This window comes from Numenius arquata, chromosome 7, assembly GCF_964106895.1.
Source record: "Numenius arquata chromosome 7, bNumArq3.hap1.1, whole genome shotgun sequence".
Taxonomy (NCBI): Eukaryota; Metazoa; Chordata; class Aves; order Charadriiformes; family Scolopacidae; genus Numenius; species Numenius arquata.
The window spans coordinates 36,067,696-36,091,576 of NC_133582.1; the positions used below are offsets into that span (position 1 = coordinate 36,067,696).

Below are 23,881 nucleotides of genomic sequence, written 5' to 3' on the forward strand. Positions count from 1 at the left end.
ATTTCATCACTGAACTACTTATTTCCAAGCAGTATCTGGAGATAGAGAGGAACAGAGGCCAGTTCGTTACCCTCTTGAAAATCCAATGGCTGATTACTTGTATTAAATTTCAGCACTTGGCACTTTATTTTTTATAGTCCGGTGTCTCTCCAAAGGTAAATTTAGTAAGTGTGCTTGCCAAATACTTCTGGGAACCTGAATTATCAGAGTGAGAGTTTTTAAGTGTTTACAATCTCACTGCTGTTTTCTTAATGAACTATTTTCAGTGATGCTTCTGTCGCAGAATATTTAAATTTTTTTTATTTCCCATTGTGAACCAAGGGTGTCCTTGGTGTCCTTGCAGCTGGTTACAGGAGCCGGGTGGCCTGTTCTTTGTGGTGTCTCACCTTCCCTTTGAAAGCTGGGAAAATATTGCTAGATAAATAGAGAATAGTAATTCATTAGTATCCTAATGATTAGATAACTATTCGTAATTAGATACCAGATAACTGGATAATAGAATGCTAATAGATAAATCTATATCTGTTTTGTCCTACGTTCCCTATATCTTCTATTTGGAGAGCGTGGATGGGAGGGGGAAAGGAAGAAGAGAAATTCCTGGTTCAGAAACTCTGTCTCTGTGTTAGAATAAGGTAATTTAGTCCCTTTCAGAAATGCAGGTGTTCACCTGCACGGTTTCTGTTCCGGAGTTGTTCAGAGCACTTGCTCTCTTGATAGCCAGAAACCTAGTTTCAAGTAAAAATTAATTTATGGTCATTTCTTTCTTGTTCTAAGAGTGTCTTCTATTTTGCCAGACACTAAAGATTTCTGACCTAATTGGATAATTGGTAAAGATCAGTCTGTTCCATTTTTAGCCCTCTTAGCTAAGCAAGACTGGTCATCTGCTCACGTGTCGGTGATTCCTGTGTGATGTTAGTCACCTTCAGCTGAATTTTTCCAGATTTACTTAATCTGTCATGAAACATGGTAACGAGAATCTAACACAGTATCCCAGATGACTTACCAGTGCCTTTTTCAACAGAATTAGTGCTTTCTTGATCCTTTTTGTAACATTGCCAGGTGAGTTTCAGAATTGCATTCACCTTTTTCCTGGTCATCGTACTGGAGCCTTTGTCTTTTATCATCCTATGATTATTTCTATGGGTTTTGTGGCTTCCTTCATTTCCCTAACACCACCATTTCTGATAATATTAATACCTCACATAATATTAAAGTGGCTGCAATTGCTACTGAAATCTGATCTCCGTATTCTGTAGCTAAAATTTGACAATTTATATATATATAACTACTTCATAACATTTTCCCAAATTGACCATACTACTCCTTCAGTAGCCCATCAAAAGAGTGCTATGAAGTATTACTCTACCACTTCAATTTTGCCTTTCTGAGCAGCATATACCCCTCAGAACCTCCCGTTGAATCCCAGTTACTAGCCCACTGTCTTCTGCTAACCACACTGTGGCTGATGTTGCATCTGATGTCAGTAGTTTTCGTTCCTGTATTCTCTTGACCAAAATCGTGCATTAGTGTAAATCTCAAATGTTTTTTCTTTGCTTTCACTCAGTTTCTGACCTGGATGAGGAATGTTGAATACCAGGAGGGTTGTCACAACAGTCTATTTTACTCTGTCTCCTTTCAGTGTGCACTGGAGAAAGGCTAGAGACTACCTAGAGACAATACTGTGAACGTTTGTTTGAGAGGCATGCTCTGGAGATCCCAGCTGCTCTGAACATTGACCTTCAGGTGTTCTCTTGGCAGGTAGAAACCAGAGCTGATGTTAGAAATTCATCTGAATACACATTAAAAAAAAATAATTAGGAAAGTGTTAATCAAAGGGAGCCTTACCTATTTAAGTTTTTGATGTAAATTAGTAAAAAAGTCTAAAGATCTTGTAGTCTCCTTACCACTGTGCAGTACTGAAGCAATGCAATAATTACAAGCTCTACAGAATTGGAAGAATGTCTTACTGAAAACAAAATATTTGGTATAAAATTATTTATATACTTTATATATATCCTAATACATATATGTATATATTTTTGTGCACAAAATGAATTTATATATGTAAACCAGAATAATGACAAAATCCTTGCATATTGCTCTTGCTCCCCTAAATGGTAGCATGAAATAAGTTTGTAACTGAATAAAGAATGTCCTGAAAATGTGTTGGTGCCAGTGTATTCTACAACTTCTGCTACTGCTGTATTTAAGCATTTTTAAAGAAAACCGTTTCTAGTTCTGCTAAATGAAAGCTACGCTTAGTGGTACACTGCGTGTGGGGAAAAGGATGTGAGACCCAGTCAACAAAAACCACCAGGTGTTATGTGAGGCAGTGTACTCTGACAAATACAGTTACTTTTATGGTTATGGTGTTTGTCAAGAGCTGATACTCCCTGTGAAAATTTCTTGTTATAAGCTGATGTTGGGTTTTTTTAATGCTGTTCCATAAAGGCAGATGGAAGTCCTCCAAGTGCTACAAAACTCAGTAACAATTCCCTTTCCCAACACAAACCAGAACACAGGGCGTGTTTTTCAGCGAGTCCATGCTCATGGGGTGAATGGGGTGTTGGATGGAACAGCGCAGTTGTGCGGTCAAAGCACAACTGTCATCTCTCATCCTTTGTTCATAGTGAGTAACAAATGACTTTTTCAGAATCACAGAACGATATGGGGTTGGAAGGAACCTCTGGAGATCATCTAGTCCAACCCCCTGCCAAAGCAGGTCCACCCACAGCAGGTTGCACAGGAACGTGTCCAGGCGGGGTTTGAATGTCTCCAGAGAAGGAGACTCCACCACCTCTCTGGGCAGCCTCTTCCAGGGCTCTGCCACCCTCAAAGTGAAGAAGTTCCTCCTCGTGTTTAGATGGAACTTCTTATGGTCAAGTTTGTGCCCGTTCCATCTTGTCCTGTCCCTGGGCACTACTGAAAAAAGACTGGCCCCATCCTCCTGACACCCACCCTTTAAGTATTTATAGGTGTTGATCAGATCCCCCCTCAGCCTTCTCTTCTCCAGACTAAACAGACCCAAGTCCCTTCAGCCTTTCCTTGTAAGAGAGATGTTCCAGGCTCTTAACCATCTTTGTAGCCCTCTGCTGGACCCTCTCCAGCAGTTCCCTGTCCTAAGGGAGGTGTTTTGTAGATATTGAGTGCCATTGTGTAGTTTAACGTTGCTGCGTTCTCAGTCCTGCATTAGGAAGGCTACTACCGAATGCTGATTTTTATTGTGTTCTTGGCTGAATGTCCAGTAATGCTTCTTCAGCGAAGACAGCTGTTAGATACGTCCTTAGCAGCGTGTTCCCCGGTGCCACTCGTATGATTTGCATACCACGTGCACCAATCCTCATCCTGGAAGAACAGCTAAGACAATTTGACAGTTTAAAGAACACGGTTTCTCCCCGAAAGATGTTATACTGCCAAGTACCGTGAACTTCTTAAGTCAAAATTTTATGAATTCAGGTGTGTTGAAAATATTTGAATGTGCCACAGGCTTTAACAGAAGACACGCAATTGGTGCAAATAATCTCTGCATAGCTCTCAATGCGAATAGCAACAATTTATGATAGGACAAGCGATGGAATTTATGAACTGGAAGTTTTAAGAAACATTTCAGTAAAACAGCAGCAGGACGAGTCTGATATGTCTCTGTGTACTCCCATTGAAAATATGTTTTGGTGACCTTCAGTGACCTTGGACTGTATGTTCAGTTGGTATGATTTTTTCATTAATTTATTATTCTAATGGAATGTAATACAGAAATGTCTTCCATAATTTCATTGAATTTGATTATATCAAATCGGGGATGAAACAATGGAATTTTGTGACCACACAATTATAGCCACACTGTTAGACTTAAGTGCTATGTTCAGAAGTCTGTAACATCTGGATACCCAACACCTGGATATAAACAAGTCTATGGGGCCAGTTGGGATCCACCCGAGGGCACTGAGGGAGCGGGGGAAGAGCTCACTGAGCCACTTTCCATCATTTACCTGCAGTCCTGGCAAACTGGGGAGGTCCCAGCTGACTGGCGTCTGGCAAATGTGATGCCCATCCACAAGAAGGGCCAATCAAACATTGGACTGGGCTGCCCAGGGCAGTGGTTGAGGCCCCATCCCTGGAGGTATTTAAAAGCCGGGTTGACATAGTGCTTAGAGACATGGTTTAGTGATGGTTTTGATCAGAGTTAGGCTGATGGTTGGACTCGATGATCTGAAAGGTCCCTTCCAACCTGGACAATTCTGTGACTCTATGATTAGTTAGTGACTCTACATTTTGCTAGTGAATATCCGAACTAAACCTGTGTTTCCTACTGCAAATTGTAGCCATGTTCATTATCAGGCACCCGCTTAGAAAAAAGTAATCCTTCTTTATCTTTCTCATTTCTTTCTCTTTCTTTTCTTTCTCTTTTCTTTCTCCTTACACTGTGCAGTGGGAATATGCTTGCATTCCTGGAATGTATCTACTTAAATGACAGACTATAATCTAGACCCAGTATGTGAATAAATGTTCCCTGGAGCTCATCGTATGCTCAAATATGTATTGTTTTCTTCTGTAGATTTTGTTCTTTTATCTTCTTTCTAGAAGCAGCAGTAGCATTAACTGTCTACAAAGCTTGTGTGCAGTGTTTAGCTCGACAGGCAAGCTCCTTTCTGATGGGCAGATCCTAATAAAATCTACAGGTCTTGAATGAATGTAGCTGGAAGAATCAATAGAAGTAGTATTAACTCCGTTTTATTTTTTGTTGTTATTATTAACTCTGTTTTAGAGAAAATAATCTCTAATGACTTAGACTGCATTTTTAGTGTACGCTTCCATCAAAATGATGGACGGCGCAGAAAACCCAACTGAATATGGTTTTGCGTAAAGTTCTGGAATCTCTGTGACATACTTTTGCTGTTTAGATGATCTCAATTTTATAATGGTATACACATTGATGACAAAACTTGCTAACCTTCCTGCTCACATGTTGACTCTCTTGCTGCCAAAGACTGCTCAGAAACCTTTTTTTTTCTTCTTCTTCTTTCTGTAGACTCTTGTAAGAGTTAATTTCAGAGGAAAATAGAAGCTTTATGCATAGTCTAGATTGTGATTGAGTGGAAGTGAAAGAGGAAACCCAAATAGCCTTTCCCTCAAAGTGCCTTTTCATTTTTTAGGTACATACTACTTCTGTTTTCCTGTTTTTCAACTTTCAGAGCCATGTTAAAACATGTAAAAACATGGTGATAGGAACCTGTAGGAAAACTGTCAGGACTTAATTTTTGTGCAATATGTATTATATGCTTATGTTTCCTTTGGGGTGTGGGTGTCTTTTTCCAACTTAAGAACCAAACGTGTTACAAAAACAGATGTAGTGAAAATAAACAAGAGAAGTCTCATTTCCTATGGTGAACAAAGTTCACAATTAGCTTAAGTGTAATTTTGTGCGTGTTGTACCCTATCAAAAGGTTTTGCTGACCAAAGCTCGCTTGCTTGGATTTATCATAACTGATAAAAGATCAGTGATGTCAGACAAGAATTTAGCTTCACAGAAAAGGGGGAAAGAGTGGTTCAAATGTAATTACATATTCTAGATGTTATTCCTGCCAACAATTAATGGGGAAGTTTCATTTTGTGAAGCGCTGTTTACAGACTGACAGCTGGAGAACTTCTCAACTTGGACCATTTCCAGCGTGTAGATTTATGTACTGCTATTCTTACCTCTCTCTTCCCCCTTTTTCCTTAAATATTTCACTTTTCTGATTTGTACTATTCGCTTAATTATCAATGAATGTGAATTATTCCACTGCAGTGATTTCTTTTAGGATTCCAGGTGCATAAAAATTTTAAATACTTGCTAAAATGGACATTCAGTGCATTTGAAATTTATACAGAGATACACAGGAATTCAAAGAGTGGTTTTTTTTTTTTTTTTACTTAAAGTAAAAATTCTGTTAGTCTCTGCCCAGAGAAGTTGGAGTAGATACCCTCAGGAGAACCCCTGCAGTATGAAATTAAAAAGTTGAGAGTCCTAGCAGGAAAGGTTCTTTTTTTTTTTCAGACAACTGTCTTTCTGAGCTGTAAAATGTTCTTAAATCCCAAAATCCTGATCTAGTGTAGTTTAAATATTATATTCAGTGGTGTATATTTGTGCCTTATCAAGTTTCTTTTATAGTCTAGTGAAAGTTTACAATTTACATTTGATGTTTCAGTTCTTTCAATGTGACAGTTGTCTTAGTGTGGTCTCCTCTCTTTTTTTCTCCTGTGGAATCATAGCATGTTGTTGAGGGTATCTGTCGTCATCTTGAGGATGGGTACCTCTTCCTATTGGAGCGAGAAAATGGAATTTGCCTTTAATTCCATTGGAAGAGGCAGACACCACTTATGTTGATGCAGGTTGATGTGCAGATGGATGGTCCAGTCATTCTACCTAGCCCTAGGCGCCTGGACAAGCCAAGGGACATAGTTCAGCAAATTCTACTAGTTCCTTCAGTTAGCAGGTAGTGCTGGTATTAAAGGAGTAAGAGAGAAATGCAGGGGCACAAAGACCTTGATCATGTAAGCCTCAAAAGAGTAAAAATATCACTATTATATTGCTTTCTTGTCTGGTCATTCATTTAAATAATTAATGGTGCAAGAGTCCTGCTGAAATCCTGTCCTACTGAGAAGAGTGCTCTCAGCACATGGAATGTCTTTGTGAAACAATAGTATTTAAAGAACAATTCATAGGGAACAGTTACTAGCATCGTTGCAGAAGTGAGAAATAATTACTACTCTTAACACTGATGCTGATACTATTGCTCTGTGTATTCTGTCTGCGCTTTCTTTGCATGTAAAATAGCCTGTCACTGGTAACATTTCAGTCCTCACTATTGTCTGTCAAGAAAATAAAGTTATGGAAGAAGTGAATTTTGCTTTTAATTTTAATAACTTCTGATAGTATCAGATGACAAGTAAATCTTAACAGAATCTCCCGCATCAAAATTGAGAGCAGGAAGTCTTGTTTCCTTTCAGCAAGGAGTGTGTTGTACCTAAGGGTAAATAGACCTTTTCTGACATCCTCTTATTCAGTTGCTATCAGCGCTGATGACTAATGAAGTATTTTAGCATCAAAAGCCATCGATTCTCAAGGCTATGCAAGTTACTGAGCTTCAGGTTTCAGAGTGAATGTTGTAAAAGTTCTTTTATTTCCATGTAGAAATTCAAGAGAGGCCGATTGACCACGTGAGTTTTCACTCATGCTGTTAGAAAATGTTATAAAACCATTTAAAGTGTATAATGCCATTCTTAATAGTTGTTTTGTGCAAGAAACGTTAATTTTGTGTCCTGTATTTACAGATTACTGTTTAACGGGGTAGATTTTATCTGAAGAATAATAAGAATGAAAAATATCTAAATTGACTTTTAAAGCAGTGGTTTCCATTTCATCAGATCTCATAGTTTACATTTTAGTCCCAATTTGCAAACGGGAGCAGAAGTATTAGTTTACTGATACTTATTTTCTTTTAGGGTGTAGGTGCTTTTATACGTAATGGGATGTCAGACGTTGTCCCAGTGTTACAGTATTTTATCATGATGACATTTTTCTAATTTCCTATTTTCTCCTTCGGTTTCATAGCAGGTACCCTAAATATCTGAAGTTGTCGTGAGTCATAAATTTGCACGTTGCTGACGTGTTCACCCCTAACCTTCCTTTCTAACTGAAAGAAATTTGCTTACTGTGAATCAAACATGAAACCCGTGCTGTATCTTTTACTTTCTGCCAGGCATACCTAGAATAGAGCAGGTTGTGTAGCAAACTGGATACGCCGGTTACGGGGCCTGTGGAGTAGAACAGAACATTTCCTTTCACAAGAGAACAACTCTGACATGAAGGTGAAAAGTCTGTGCGCTCTGTTGGGAGCTGGTGTGCTGTTGATAGCAGAGTTGCAGCTCAGCTCCGTGGTATATTGCTGGCTTACACTTACTGTAGGGCCATGTTTTTCCTGTGGAATAGTGACACATCCTCCAACGTCCAGATCACAGCTGTTTCGAAATAAATTCACATCAATCTATTCCATGGCAAGCTATCAGGAGCTCTCTTCAGATGATACTACTACTAGATTATTGCACTCTTAGAATCATAGAATGGTTCAGGTTGGAAGGGACCTTAAAGATCATCAAGTTCCAACCCCCCTGCCATGGGCAGGGACACCTCCCACCAGACCAGGTTGCTCAAAGCCCCATCCAGCCTGGCCTTGACCCCCTCCAGGGATGGGGCAGCCACAGCTTCTCTGGGCAACCTGTTCCAGTGTCTCACCACCCTCACAGGAAAGAATTTCTTCCTAATATCTAATCTAAATCTCCCCTCTTCCAATTTAAAACCATTGCCCCATGTCCTATGGCTCCATCCCCTGCTAAATAGTCCCTCCCCATCTCTCCTGTAGCCCCTTCAGGTACTGGAAGGCCGTTATAAGGTCTCCCCAGAGCCTTCTCTTCTCCAGGCTGAACAACCCCAGCTCTCTCAGCCTGTCCTCATGGGAGAGGTGCTCCATCCCTCTGATCATCTTCATGGCCTCCTCTGGACCCGTTCCAACAGGTTCATGTCCTTCCTGTGCTGAGGACTCCAGGCCTGGACACATTACTGCAGGTTGGGTCTTAGCAGGCTGAGTAGAGGGGCAGAATCACTTCCCTCGCCCTGCTGGCCACGCTTCCCTTGATGCAGCCCAGGATGCGGTTGTCTTTCTGGGCTGCCAGCACACATTGCTGGCTCATGTTGAGCTTCTCATCCACCAACACCCCCAGGTCCTTCTCCTCAGGGCTGCTCTCCAGCCATTCTCCACCCAACCTGTATTTGTGCCTGGGATTGCCATGACCCTGGTGCAGGACGTTGCACTTGGCCTGGTTGAACTTCATGAGGTTTGCACAGGTCCACCTCTCAAGTGTCCAGGTCCCTCTGGATGGCATCCCTTCCCTCCAGTGCATCAACAAAGGCTGTAAGTCACTGTGTTCTCTAATGAACTACTCAGCAATATTTTAAAGTGCAAAGAATCTATTATGCCATGCATCCTAAAATCACTTGAATAAGGCATTGCCTGTGCAGTGTGTTATTGGACAGTGAAAGTGTCCCTGTGTTCCATATCTCTAGCACTAAGGAATACAAATACTCTATTTAGTAGCCCATCCAAAAGTATCATCATATCATTCTCTGTGGCAAGCTAACAACTTTCATAAGTTTTGTTGACTTTGTAAAGTTATTTCACTCACATTTAATTACATTTATTATAAAACTAGCTCCCAGTAATCTGATCTTTAACGCAAATCACATTATTTCTATCTTTTATATGGAACCAGTTTTACATATTCTGTGGTCTTAATACATTCAAACTTTTTTCAAACCAGCGTAAGTAGTGGAGAGAAATCATTAAGGCACATTCAGCCTCTAAGCAATGGTAATGGTTTTCTTTAACAAACATTTCTCTGATCAACGCCTATAAATACTTAAAGGGTGGGTGTCAGGAGGATGGGGACAGTCTTTTTTCAGTGGTGCCCAGGGACAGGACAAGAGGGAACGGGCACAAACTTGAATGTAAGAAGTTCCACCTAAACATGAGGAGGAACTTCTTCACTGTGAGGGTGGCAGAGCCCTGGAAGAGGCTGCCCAGAGAGGTGGTGGAGTCTCCTTCTCTGGAGACATTCAAACCCGCCTGGACACGTTCCTGTGCAACCTGCTCTGGGTGGACCTGCTCTGGCAGGGGGGTTGGACTAGATGATCTCCAGAGGTCCCTTCTAACCTCTTATCATTCTGTGATGTGTAAGTTAAGACTATTTCAGTTTTAGATGTTCCTGTCAGCTAATTTATCACCTCTTTTCCTTAATTATGCAGCAGTGCATTTGTTTTGTTGCATGAACACCACATGAAGGTTCTTTCATTTCCAACTAGGTGGCTGTGCTACGATCCCGGAGTCTGATCTGGAGGAAAGAACGGTCATACTGGGCTCCGCTGCAACCTTTCCCAGTCGTGGGCCGATGGCAAGACAGAAATCCAAGCACGGTAAGAAAAGGAAATGTTGTTTTACTGAGAGGGCTAAGGCTCATCTTTTCAGAATGCTTGTGGACATGTGAAACAAATGACACATATTTCAGGCTTCGTTAATATAATATTCAGTTTTTCTTGTGATAATAGTACAATGTAGATTCTGAGTTTATTCAGTTTCTATCAAGAGTAGTTAAACTGTAGAGATCGTTATTGGAATTAAATAACTTCACAGTTGAAAGATTTCATGCTACGTGACACTACAGTGAGATTCTCACTGGTTTTATTCGCAGCCTCTTCCAGAGAAGCAAAATGAAACTGAGGACATTTTTGTGTAATAAAGGCTTTCTTTTTCCCTGCAGTATAGTGGTTAGACTTTTTGCCAGCTGATTAAAATATGGTGATTGCTTATCTTTTGTGGGGAGACTTCCTAGAATTTCAGAAAAATATTATTGGATATAATAAAATGAAATTATACCGGCTATAAAATATGCTGCATACAGTGATGACACGTTTTCTGGAAAGACTTCATGCTGCCGGGAACTGTGATATAGTGTTAACATATTTTAAAAGCAGCACGGTGAAGTAGTGCATTGCAGTTTAATAAAGTGCCTGGTAAGCTCACGGGCTTTGACTGCAGCTATTTCCCATTTTATTTACTAAGTTGTACCTTCATTCCTCTCCTGCTCATTGTATGACTTTTTTTTTTCCTGTAATACTTATTTTTAAATGTATTTGAATGCTGTTTGTAAATTAGATTTGTTCATTATAGATGGGAGTTAAGAGTGACTTAGAGGTTGCAACCAATGATAGAAATATACAGAAAGTCCTTATACATCTACAACAAACAGTTAATTGTATGTTTAAAATGCGTTCAGCTGATTGTTTGCCCAGATAACTGTTGCACAGGCAGGCAGGGAGTTGGTATATATACAGTTAATTGCAATAGCAGAGCTTACATTAGCAAATTGTTAATAATGGACAGGGAAGAAGAATATCTAATGCAGAAATGTGTAATAACGCTACAGCGTGTCTTATAGAATCATAGAATCATAGAATGGTTCGAGTTGGAAGGGACCTTAAAGATCATCGAGTTCCAACCCCCCTGCCATGGGCAGGGACACCTCCCACCAGACCAGGTTGCTCAAAGCCCCATCCAGCCTGGCCTTGACCACCTCCAGGGATGGGGCAGCCACAGCTTCTCTGGGCAACCTGTTCCAGTGTCTCACCACCCTCACAGGAAAGAATTTCTTCCTAATATCTAATCTAAATCTCCCCTCTTCCAATTTAAAACCATTACCCCTTGTCCTGTCACTACATCTCCTGACAAAGAGTCCCTCTCCAGCTCTCCTGTAGCTCCCTTCAGATATTGGAAGGCCGCTATGAGGTCTCCCCGGAGCCTTCTCTTCTCCAGGCTGAACAACCCCAGCTCTCTCAGCCTGTCTTCATAGGAGAGGTGCTCCATCCCTCTGATCATCTTCGTGGCCCTCCGCTGGACCCGCTCCAACAGGTCCAAAACTTGAAACTCCAAAATGAGTATCTGCTCGCTAAAACGACCTGAAAAACCCACTGAAGGCCTACAGCTCTGGCTTTTCTAGAGTGCTAGTTACTTGCAGTCCTCATGGCCTTCAGGTGATAAGAAGGGAAGCTGTCAAAGTTGACATATGTATATTTTAACCCTTGTCATCTGGATATATTAAGTACCCTCCTGGTAATGCAAAAGTGTATCGTCTCTCTGATGCAGGCTACAATCCTGATAAAATTCCAGCTTCTGGCAACTAGACCAATAAATCAAGAACACATGGCAGGCAATTCTTCTTTGTCTGATGTTCCATTCTTCTGATCAAGCATGCATTTGTTCTTCAGTAGATAGTATTCTGCTACGTTTAAATAACCTGATTTCTGAAAGGAGTAGCGTGAGAGGAAAAGTGCAGAAGCACATTCATGGCTTCCAGGAACAGCAGCACGGGGATCTGTATATCCTACTGTAAGTTTTAGTCTGTGATAAAAATTGAGACTTAACATCATGTAGCTGGCTGTTGTTGCTTTGTAGCTATAAAAGGTAGAATGAGAACTTTAAAGAAGTTTTTAGGTTTACAGCCGTGTGTTATACTAGTGAATTTAATTCATTCACAGTAAGAACTGCCTGCCATCTGCCAGTTCGTGTTGCAATATAGAGAGCACCTAGAATATCTGCCACTGAGCTGTCTGGAAATTCTAATTGCTACGAGCGTAAGAGCCAAGGGAGCTACTTAAACCATAAAGTACCACTAGGCATGAAGTCAACGGTATTGCAATGTTTTTCTGTATGTGATATTTTTGGCCTCAGTTCTTGCTTAGGCACCAGAGGCTGCAGCAAGACCACGGTGATTACAATGAGCCCTCGAAGAATATTTGTTGTTTCTTATGTATCTTTTTTTATGAGTTTGCATTTAATTTAACTATGTCCAGTCAATAAGAGGAAAAAATGGACAAAGTAGAGCAAAAACTTTTCCTTCATTTTTCTGAGGGAGTTCAAGATATGTTTTGATTATAAGTTGAGAGGTTTTGCTTCCTTCTTGTAGGTGGCTTTTGTTATTCCTCTCTCTAGCTATAGAGGTAGTTTAATGGCAATGCAAAATTATACTGGCTTTAGAGAGGTTTCTGTGTTTGGCTAGTGTTTTTCATTGGGCTATATCAGCTGAACTGATATGCCATGCCTAAACTTCTTAATGTTCTTTACCAAAAAATATCCAGAATTTAATGCTGAGGTTTAAACAGATAATAATTGATTGAGGCTACAACAACAAATAGCTCAAAACTGAAGAGAAAAAACAGGGTGTCTTCAGCTGTAGTTTGGTGTGAACATAGATGGGCACGATGGCTGATATCCCTGTGTAGGAAACCTGAAGAGAAACATCTCCGGTAACAGATTGCATTCACAGAGGAAGATGGAAATCAAAGGAATAAAATAAACTGACCGAGTTAGAATATTCCAAAGGATTCTGTAGGTCACAGGAGAGAAGTTCAAGTTCAGCTGAATGCGATGGACCATCCATTGAAATGGAGTGAGAAGTGTAGCTACGTACTTGCTCCATCTGGTGCCAGACCAAATCTTAGCAATAGCAGTTTGTGCAGGTTGAATTCTATTAATAGTTATACACAATGTAGTGAAAAAAAAAAACAACAAAAAAAAGAGTACTGAAGTTGCCTTGGTGGGAACACATGTATTTCTCTATCAGAACAAAGGGTTAGCTCTGATGTCTCCACTGATACACTATGCTATATTAAGACAAAACTCAAGCAATTCTCAAAAGTGCAATTGTAGAGGTAGAAAAACAAAGCAGAACAAAGTGCCTTATCTGCTGAAAAGAAGTGTAAGACCTGAATCGCAAAGGTCTCAGCAGGAAGCAGTGGGAGCTCCTTACTTCAAAAGGAAGAAACAAGTCCTCTCAGAGGTGTGCTCTACTTGGACACCCTTCCTTATAGCTACATTCTCTTGTGCGTATAAATCTGCTGAAGAAAAGGGCTGTTGAGAAGGTTGGAACATGGAGAAATTATGTTCAAAGGAGGAAGCCTCAAGACCAAGAGGAGGCCTGAATTCTGTGCCAGACTCCGTGAGCTCCCTATCAGAATGTCTGCGTCATTACTGCTGTGATGCTGCTTGCATAGATGATGTTCAGTGAGTCTGGAGCTAGATAACTCCAGCATTGCTAGCAACCTACCTGTGATAGTAGGCCATCGAATCCTGGCCGTAGAATTTACCAAAACTCAAAATAAATACTCAACAGTTAATTTGCATGAAACTCTTGCATCTGAGCTCACTGATCTCTTGCTGGTGAGATGTAGTACGTAGTGTACGGAGATGATGGCCAGTCACTGCATTGTATGCTAGTATGCTCTTGGGTCATGCTGAGAGTTTTTAAAAACCTTTGGAATTTCATGAGTAGATGTAGAAGAGTCACTGCCTTAAATACATTGTATGAGCTGTGCAAAGAACTGTGAGGGAAATGAGGGACCTGGAAGACTGTGCTGTGCTATGAGGAAGTATGCTGTAGGGCAGCATCCTGCCACCGACTTGCAAGTTACCTCGTACAAAATATTATATTGAGACTTTCCAGGCAACTGCTAAGCGTGTCAATGAGGCTTTTGTCTTTATTTGGAATAGTTAGCTAGGACAGCAGAAAATGGCATCTAGTAGTCATGCTGCAAGTCTGCGTGAGAAGAGAATGAATGATTCTGGCCAAATCACAGAGTCTCGTTGGAAGGGGAATTAATTATTTTATTTTTATTGCTAAAATAGTTCACACTGATTTTTTTTTCTTATTTATTTTTTTCTATTTCAAGTATGTTGTGATTCCATAGTAAAGAATGGGGTTAGGTTCATGGCATTTAGAAGTTAATGATATTTACGCAGTTGTAGGAGTAGCTTCTTGCCAATGGCTTTTGCTTTGAGTGGGTACAAAAGTACTCCCTTGAATATTCTCTATCCTAATGAATGGAAAATAATTCTTCCTTCTTACCCCCTCAAGGCACCGAGTCTGTTTGTGTTGCATTTGGAGGAGTAATGTTAACATGATAAATCTATCCCTGCTAACTCTGATCTTGGTGTTTTGGTTAGAGTGAGGACAGAGCAGCACAGATCTCACTGTGGGCTGCACAAGCCCGGTAGAGTGTTTGAATATAATTTGAAGTTGAGTCCAATTTGAAGTCTCTGTTGTTACATCATTGCTGTTTCTATGAGCTCACAGCTATAATACCAATGCAGATCACAGAATCACAGAACGCTATGGGGTTGGAAGGGACCTCTGGAGATCATCTAGTCCAACCCCCTGCCAAAGCAGGTCCACCCAGAGCAGGTTGCACAGGAACGTGTTCAGGTGGGTTTGGAATGTCTCCAGAGAAGGAGACTCCACCACCTCTCTGGGCAGCCTCTTCCAGGGCTCTGCCACCCTCACAGGAAAGAAGTTCCTCCTCATGTTTAGGTGGAACTTCTTATATTCAAGTTTGTGCCCGTTCCCTCTTGTCCTGTCCCTGGGCACCACTGAAAAAAGACCATCCCCATCCTCTTGACACCTTCCCTTTAAGTATTTATAAGCATTGATCAGATGCCCCCTCAGTCTTCTCTTCTCTAGACTAAAAAGGCCCAAGTCCCTCAGCCTCTCCTATTAAGAGAGATGCTCCAGATACGCTGATCTCTGCTGCAGTCACAAGTGCAGTGATGGTAGACTCTTTCATGTAGGTCCTGTGGGCTTCCTTTCTCTTTGTTATGCTGTTTCTGCCTTCTACCATTTTCTTCTTTACGAGTTATGAACTTCTTACTGGAGTTGCAGTCATCTTGAGTGAGTGGTTTGATTTCAAGAAGTTTTCCTGTGTTCTGGGAGTTAACAGCGGAAATTCGCAGAAGGCCACTTCCTCAAGTTCTCCCTTGTACTTAAGTATTTCTGCTAAAATGAGTTGAAAATGTGGTTTGTAGCAAATAAGTATATGCTGGCTTTTTAGAGACATCTCTAAGGGATATGGTGAACAACCTTAAAACAACTTTTCTCTGAACAATTAAACTCTACTGGTAATGAGCTTTAGGATGAAATAATGACGTGTGCATTTATCAGGATATAGCCCTTAAAGTATTCTGTATTCCTCGTATGCTATTGCTGCACGCTACACACTGTGAAAGAGAATTTCCTAAGATGTATTTTTCTAAACAATATCCCTACTGAATATTTTAGACAGAAAGGATCTAGTTGCTATGTTATGAGTAAAGAGTTTGATGCTGGTAAATAATGAGTATCTCCTCTAGGCTGATGGAAAACCAGATGAAAAGTAGTTCGTATGGATCAAAGAGTGACTGGGCTGAAAAATATATCCTTCTCTTTTTGGTGTTTTGTTCTTTGTTTGTTTTGGGGGTTTTTTTTTGTGGAACAATGCTGCTGATTACTTTGTAGTTTGTTTAGTCATCCAGGATTTTACAGCACTGGGAGTCAGATTTGTCAAGTGTCATGTTGTGCAACTGTTGGAATTTTCACAACCTGTAAGTCTTGATTTTCCTGGCAGATTTTTTCACCAAAGATTCTGTAAATCTGTCCTGTAAATGATCTATCTAAACAAATGCCACCTGAGACCCCACCTGGAGGCCTGTGTCCAGCTCTGGAGTCCTCAACACAGGAAGGACATGGACCTGTTGGAGCGGGTCCAGTGGAGGGCCACGAAGATGATCAGAGGGCTGGAGCACCTCTTCTATGAAGACAGGCTGAGAGAGCTGGGGTTGTTCAGCCTGGAGAAGAGAAGGCTCCGGGGAGACCTTACAACGGCCTTCCAGTACCTGAAGGGGCTACAGGAGAGATGGGGAGGGACTCTTTGTCAGGAAGTGGAGTGATAGGACAAGGGGTAACGGTTTTAAACTGAAAGAGGGGAGATTTAGATGAGATACCAGAAAGAAATTCCTTCCTGTGAGGGTGGTGAGACACTGGCCCAGGTTGCCCAGAGAAGCTGTGGCTGCCCCATCCCTGGAGGGGTTCAAGGCCAGGCTGGATGGGGCTTTGAGCAACCTGGTCTGGTGGGAGGTGTCCCTGCCCATGGCAGGGAGGGTAAAACTTTATGATCTTTAAGGTTCCTTCCAACTCTAACCATTCTATGATTCTGTGAAAAAAAAGTCTTAAATATTTAAGGGAAATTCTTGCCCGACTTTGCCATGATAGTTCAGAATAATCATTGTCCTTTCCTGAGAGAACAACAGAGAGTAAGGCCCGGTATTTACATTTATTGATTAAATACAAATATTTCTGAGAAGCTATTCATGAGACCAAAGGTTTGGCATTTGTACTCGCTACTGTGCTGCCACTGTTTTTAGTTAAATTCTTTGTATTTTGCTGTCATGCAAATATTTAGATGACTTAGAGATTACATTTTAAAGTTCTCTTCTTGTATGATTATATTTAGTAAAGTAAATAAACTTTCATGGTTTAATACTCATAGCATCTAAGACCAAAAAATGTCTCAGCATTTATATTTATATATTGGAATAGATTATTTTAACTGTCTTTAATTTGAAGCATCTGGCCTATTACTTTTGATTAAATACATAGACAGCTATACATAAATGACTGCGAGGTTGAGCTGTAAATGCCAGTAAAACAAGACATTCTGAGCCAAGTTTTCCAAACACCCTCCAAAGTTGCACCCAGACATTGCACAATTACACATCTTTTCCTTCAAGTTTTATTTAGTGCATTTTATTTACTTTATTTGTTACTTTATCCACAGCATTGCATGATAATATTTGTGTAGGTGTTGTGGGTGCCATTTAAGAGGCTCTTTCAACTTTACCCGTCTAATCAAGGATTGCTGTTATTATGCCTCGACGATTTTAGGAACTATCACGTGATTCCAGCTCACAAAGATGCCCAGTTACACAACCTGGTTTAAACAACTCTGGTTAGTAAAGAAGATTGCCACTGTTTTCCTTTAAAGGGTCTAGTGACACATTTAAATTTAGCTATTTGCTTCGTTTTTCCCGTGAATCATGATTTACATGAACACACAACTGTGTGAAACTGTAGCTCATCACAAAGTGATGTAATATAAGATGAAATTTTGCGGTAGGGTTTCGTTTATTTGATTTGAGAAAGGAGTATTCTTAAACACTTGGCTTTGTACAAGCAGTGAGATGGTAAAGAGCTTTTGGGTGTAAATTGTTGCCAGCTATCCACTGAGTCTTTTTATTTTTGTCCTGTCCTGTTCTTAATATTATCTTTTGCCTACACAAATAAGCAGAGACATATCCCTGAATTTGTTTTGAAGGGTGTTTAAAATATATCGTAAATACTTTAACACAGGTCTATGAAAGATTCCTGTTTGCTCTAGATCAGGCATATATTATTTACATATTGGACTAATAACTGCACTAAATTTTCATCATACACAAAGAAGATACAGGTGGCCTTACTACTGTTATTGTAATTATCATTGTTTGCTACACTGGTAATCGTTTGGATACTGATATTCTTGCCAATTACCGCAAAAGTATTTTCAGTGTACTTAGCCAAGCAATTACGTTTTTCAGGTTGGACAGTATAATAGGACAGAAATCAATCCTAATACTAACTCTATTGTACGTGAGATGAAATAAAAGGGAAATGTATATATTAAGCTAAATATCATTTTGGAAAAAGGTACATGGTCTCTGGAATAGGATTTCGTGCCCGTTAATGGGCTTTTAAAACAATTAGTTGAATGAATCAGTATTGTTGGCAACAGACTTTTCAGGGGTCCATGTCCGGTTTTGAACCTGAACTTCCGTCTAAAGTTTGGTTACTGCGCTCGTGACAAAACTAAGAACAAGTCTGACTGAGGAGTTTTTTTCTGAATTTTTTGAAAATCAATAGATTTTCAAACGACCAGTTCATGGGGCTGATGGGAGGGGGTAAATGTGCCTTTGACAGGTTGAGTTTCTGTTTCAAGCATTTAGAGAAGTGAGTTGCAACACAGGATTTTGTCCTTGACCTAATGAAGAGACTTGAATTAGAAACAAATTTGGCAAAAATGCTTGAACTTTTGATGGCCTCAGGTAAGTGAAAGCTCCTTCAAAACCTAACCTTATTAGTAGCTCACTTATGTATCTCCCACTGATGTATTGTAGTACTATGAGACTAGATCCTTGTTCCCTTCTGTATGGACATTGCTATATAATAGGAAAGACACCAGGAGCCTGCAGCTGGGCCTACCTAATACTTTAAAATTGCTAAGCTAATTGTTTCCACAAGAAAAGGTGCAAAGAAAATCACTGGGCTACAAAAAGCCTATTTTTCGGGAGAGAGCTGAAGAGATTTATGGAGGTTTTCTTTTCCACGGAGTCTGTTTTTCTAAAGAGCAGTACAGCTTAAGAGATTAATGTGAGAATTCCTTCATTAAGTCAATACCAAATGAAATGCAGTTTCTCTTTTAGCAGGAGCTTGTATATACATCTCCTGTGAAATGTAATATAATACATGAGAACAGAGCAAGTCTTATTTATGTTCTAATATTTGCAGATTCAAGTGTATTATAATGTGTATTATCTGCTGCAGTGGGTGAAGAGATCAGTCTCTGTTTGCCCCATAGTAGTGGTAGCGTGGTAGTGTTTTACAAAATGTTTCCTTTCAAAGGTTAAAAAAAGTCTCTGACTGATTCCAGTTTGTTTCGTGATGTCGATGAACCGAAGAACTGAGAGGTACCTGACGCTCTGCTTTGTGCGTCGTCTCGGAAATTGCTCTGAGATCACGGAAAAAAGGGATGAAATGAAAAGTCGTAGTACAGAGAGCCTGAGCTTTCTCCTTCAAATTCAGTGGCTTTAATGGAAAAAATTGTTCAAAGCACTTCTATGATTTGAGAATTCCAAGGCACTCTTAAAATTATTAGCAAAAAGTTTCTATCGATACAGTTGAAGGAGCAGTAGAATGACCCAAGGCAGAACAACTTACTCATGGCCACATCCAAAGCTTTTCTGGAATCTATGAGAAAGCCTTTCCCTATTAACAACTGATAAACTGAACGTGGGAACTGCTGGTGGATAGTAGAAGGCAAGGAACACATAAATGTTAGGTTGAGAAGAAAGGGCATGCTAAATGTGGAATAGAAATGGAAATCAAAGCTAAAAACGTTGTGACTAATTCTGAACAGGTCTTGTATGCAGGAAAGTGGAACTAGAGCACAGTGAAACGAATCAGAAAAAAGAGCAGTTTCAAAGCTTTTTTATGTGACTAAATGTTGTTTTTCATATTTTCTTGGCAGTTACCTTGCATAACTGTGAGCTTAAGAGAAGTAGATGATTGTCACTGGGATTCAATCACTTGCTAGTCCTCTGCCAGGAAAGATGGACAGAAACTGGTCCCTCTTCTGCTGTTTGCTGCTGCTTGCTTTTCCCGTGTGAAGGTGAAAAATAATGCTCTGTTTTCGTTGCAGGTGTTTGTAAGATTTCTTGTGGTGTTTTTATTTCCTCACACCAGTTGTTTTCTCCATTATATCAAATGTTGCCATCCAAAGTGCAGGTTGCAGCTCTGCCCAGCGCTTGGTTTCTGGTAGATATGAACTGCTGACCGGTGCTTTCGCTCACTCTGTGTCAAAACCTTTTCACTGAATCCTCAGTGAAACTTGTTTCTCAAGACATCTGTTTTCCCACAATGCTTTATTGTCTCTCCAGTTCTTCTACACAGCTTTTGTTTTTTTGTTTAACTGGAAAAATCATCAATTTGTTCAGAACATGGATAGCTTTGAATTTCATGTATTATTTGGATGAATATATTATTCCTGACTTCATATCTTTTGTCGGATCTTTATTGGCTAGCGAGATAGCACACGGATACCAGCGCTACTTTCTTGACATTATGGAAGTGTGTATATAAAATAGACTTTCTACTAATGATTCTTTATATGTGTTTGTGTTCAATGTTAATGGCTCCTGTACATTCTGGGCAGGCTTTGAGAAATCGAAAAAAAAAATCACGATGTTCTGGTTTCTAATGAGATATTATTTAAAAAAAAAATATATAAAAAAGTAAAAGGACAGATAAACTCATCAAAATGTTATTTGAATGCCCACTCAGTTCTCCCAGCTGAGAAGGATTTAGTGGCTGCCAGGTATATTACTGAATCCTGGGCAGTTGCTCCTGGCTGTGGACGGCAAGGTTGGCAAGCTGAGGAGCAGACAGACTCCTTTGGCTTCTACCATCCAGGTAATTAAAAGTAAGGTGTTCAATAGCACAAACCAGCACTCCGAGCACTCCGCTCTAAAACCTCCTGTACTGCTGCAAACCAGGACTGCAAGTTTTAGGAAATCCCCAAAACTCATTGAGCGCTCCAAGGAGGAGTTTTTCCAATGCAGAAACCCAGGGTTGGAATTGTCTGGCTTATGGTATAGATGAAGGTCGGGCTGCACGTAATGGAGGTTACTTCTTTTCTCAAACCCTTTTGCTAACTTTCTCAGAATCTTAAAGTTAATACTAAGGTAATTGTTTGACGTATCAGAGGAGTATTAGTTAAATCCAGGATGAGGCTGAAAATGATTTTCCAGGCCTTTTTTCCAGGTTACACAAAATGCCAAGACTCACTTTATAGCTTGTCAACATTGACCACCAAAGGGAGATTAGCTCTAGGTCTTTAGGAACTGTTTGCTGGAAAAAAAAATGACACTGTGGAGGTGTTAGAGGTTATTTTCCAAAATATCTTCTTTTAGAAGTAATTTTAGTGTCTTGCACCCCTCTCTCCCCTACCAATTCCAGAAGGCAGCCATCCATATTATGAGCTAATGGCTTAAACTTTCTTTAGAAAAAGAAAAAAGACTGTTTTTGAGATACAAGACTGCATGAAAGCACCTGAAACTGCTGGTATCGGTTCCCTCTCCCTGAGGGCTGACTCTGCAACCTCTTGAAAAATAAGGGATTTGAATGGAAACATTGACTCTCGCTTAAAGAACTGCTGACACGCCTGAAACCAGGGAGCACATTTCCACATGCTTTTTGTTGGAGAGTGTTACTGGAATTGCAAATAGGTTTTCCATGTCATTTTGTGGAAATTATCAGTGCCATTATAAGCCACTTTGGAGCATTGCTAGAGCTTTGAATTGTCAAGGAATGGACTTTGTTGGTAATATGGGTGATGTATAATGCCAGAGATTAGCATCTCAGTTAAATAACATTGTGAATAGTATTAAAATGTGTCCAGAGTTTGGTATCTTCATTTTGTCTCTTAATAATTAGAAGGAAATATTCAAAATGTTAATGCACCATCAAGGCTCTACAACTCAGAGCTTTTCTATTGATGCCATGTGATTTCCATGTTTGTATAGGTAGGTTGCTGTTGTGAGGAAAGGGTTGACATGTCTCAGGAGAGGCTTGAATCCCAAATGCCAGTAGTCTATTGGGGCTCAAAGTTGTTCTTGCTTTGGTATGCTAGAGCAACACACATTTCTATCATGCTGACTGTAGCTCTTAAAAATGGTCAGTTAAAATGGACAGTAAAATTCTTGTTTTACGTTTGTATGCAGTAGTGTTAAGAGCTCTTCTCCAGTTTTTTGAATGCTTGGTGACACAATTCCCCAGTTTGAATGTATGCCTAATTCATAGAATCATAGAATGGTTAGAGTTGGAAGGGACCTTAAAGATCATCAAGTTCCAACCCCCTTGCCATGGGCAGGGACACCTCCACCAGACCAGGTTGCTCAAAGCCCCATCCAGCCTGGCCTTGAACCCCTCCAGGGATGGGGCAGCCACAGCTTCTCTGGGCAACCTGGGCCAGTGTCTCACCACCCTCACAGGAAGGACTTTATTCCTGATCTCTAATCTAAATCTCCCCTCTTTCAGTTTAAAACCATTACCCCTCATCCTATGGCTCCCCTCCCTGACAGAGTCCCTCCCCATCTCTCCTGTAGCCCCTTCAGGTACTGGAAGGCCGTTGTAAGGTCTCCCCGGAGCCTCCTCTTCTCCAGGCTGAACAACCCCAACTCTCTCAGCCTGTCCTTGTAGGAGACGTGCTCCAGCCCTCTGATCACCTTCATGGCCTCCTTTGGTCCTGCTGCAACAGGTCCATGTCCTTCCTGTGCTGAGGACTCCAGAGCTGGACACAGTACTGCAGGTGGGGTCTCACCAGAGCAGAGCAGAGGGGCAGAATCACCTCCCTCGACCTGCTGGTCACACTCTTCCTGATGAAATCCATCCACAGGTCCTGAGGGAGCTGGCAGATGAAGTCACTAAGCCCCAGTGGAGCTGGATTACTGGCTGGAGTGGCTGAATTTCCTTCATGTTGCACTTCAGGTGGCCTTCCTTTGAGGTGTTTTATCTGTGACTCCCCAGTTCCTATTGTCTCAGGAGCCCCTGGCTCGTCCCCGTAAGACTTCGTGTGAACTGCAGAGTACCCAGCACATCTCAGAGCACCAGGTTGACAGCCTTTGCTAGTGACCCTTTCCACAGATCTTGGAGCATCGTCCCTTGGCTTGTCAAGGGCTAGCTGGATAATGTCCCCCTCCCCCAACAAGCTTAGTTTAAAGCACAGTTTAAGCTTAGTTTAAATTCACAGACGGCCACATTCTCCTTTTAATAATAATAATGTCTTTTGGGGCCCTACCTCTGCATGCTGTCACAGCTGTCATAGCTTCTGGTCTGTCACGAGCTCCTTGGTTCTTGACTTGGTTCTCATTGCCTGTGGCTGTGAGATGCAGCACGTATGACCTTGTTGCCTCTAATGCTTGAATGGGTCGTATTCCTGACTTCAGTGAAGAATTAAAATTTAGTATTTGAGGACTCTCTAAGTTTGACTATAACTAATGCAAGTCTTCTGACATTTTCTGATCAAGGGACACATCAGTCACATAACAGAATTCAAAAAGTTAGGCTTCAAGAACTGATTCAAGTCCATCACGTTGGGTGAGGGTGGTTGGATGACTTTGTTAAAGAATTGTTTGGTACCTTGGGACTAAACAATATTACGCTTTAGGAAGAGTTCCACAAAAGGGAGAGGTGATAGCAGAACAGTAGCCCTCGTTATTAAAATCAACAGTGCCCACAGTGCGGTGCTTATTACTTATCCTGAGGTAAGCAATAATTTTGTGAGCCTCATCAAATACCTATCAGCCGTCTCTGCTAAGCACATTCTAATTCGGAGTAATTTTGTGTTGTCGTGCTCCACAGAGTATCCTCTCCTCTTTTTCTCCTGTTACAGGAATTCCACCTTCCCGTGGCGGTGGTGTCACCTTCACCGCCACACTCAAAAAAAAGGTACTGTGTCTCTTACTGAGCACACTTTACTGTTACCAGGGGTGTGTTATTTACAGCCCATGTTGCCTCACAGAACAAGGTGAACCACAACAGACACCCTGTGGTCCCAAAGCTTGCTGCGTTTCCCAAATAGAGTAAAAAACACTTGTGACACCAGTTAGGCCAT

The 23,881-nt window shown here is 40.8% G+C and overlaps 1 protein-coding gene across 1 annotated transcript in view; it reads left to right on the forward strand.

The window, feature by feature from the left end:
* Positions 1-23,881, forward strand: part of BBS9 (Bardet-Biedl syndrome 9) — a 327,568-nt gene that overhangs the window by 186,897 nt on the left and 116,790 nt on the right. Inside the window, exon 21 of the mRNA XM_074150186.1 lies at positions 9,899-10,009. Coding sequence (XP_074006287.1) covers positions 9,899-10,009 — 111 coding nt within the window. The remainder of the gene's footprint in view (positions 1-9,898; positions 10,010-23,881) is intronic.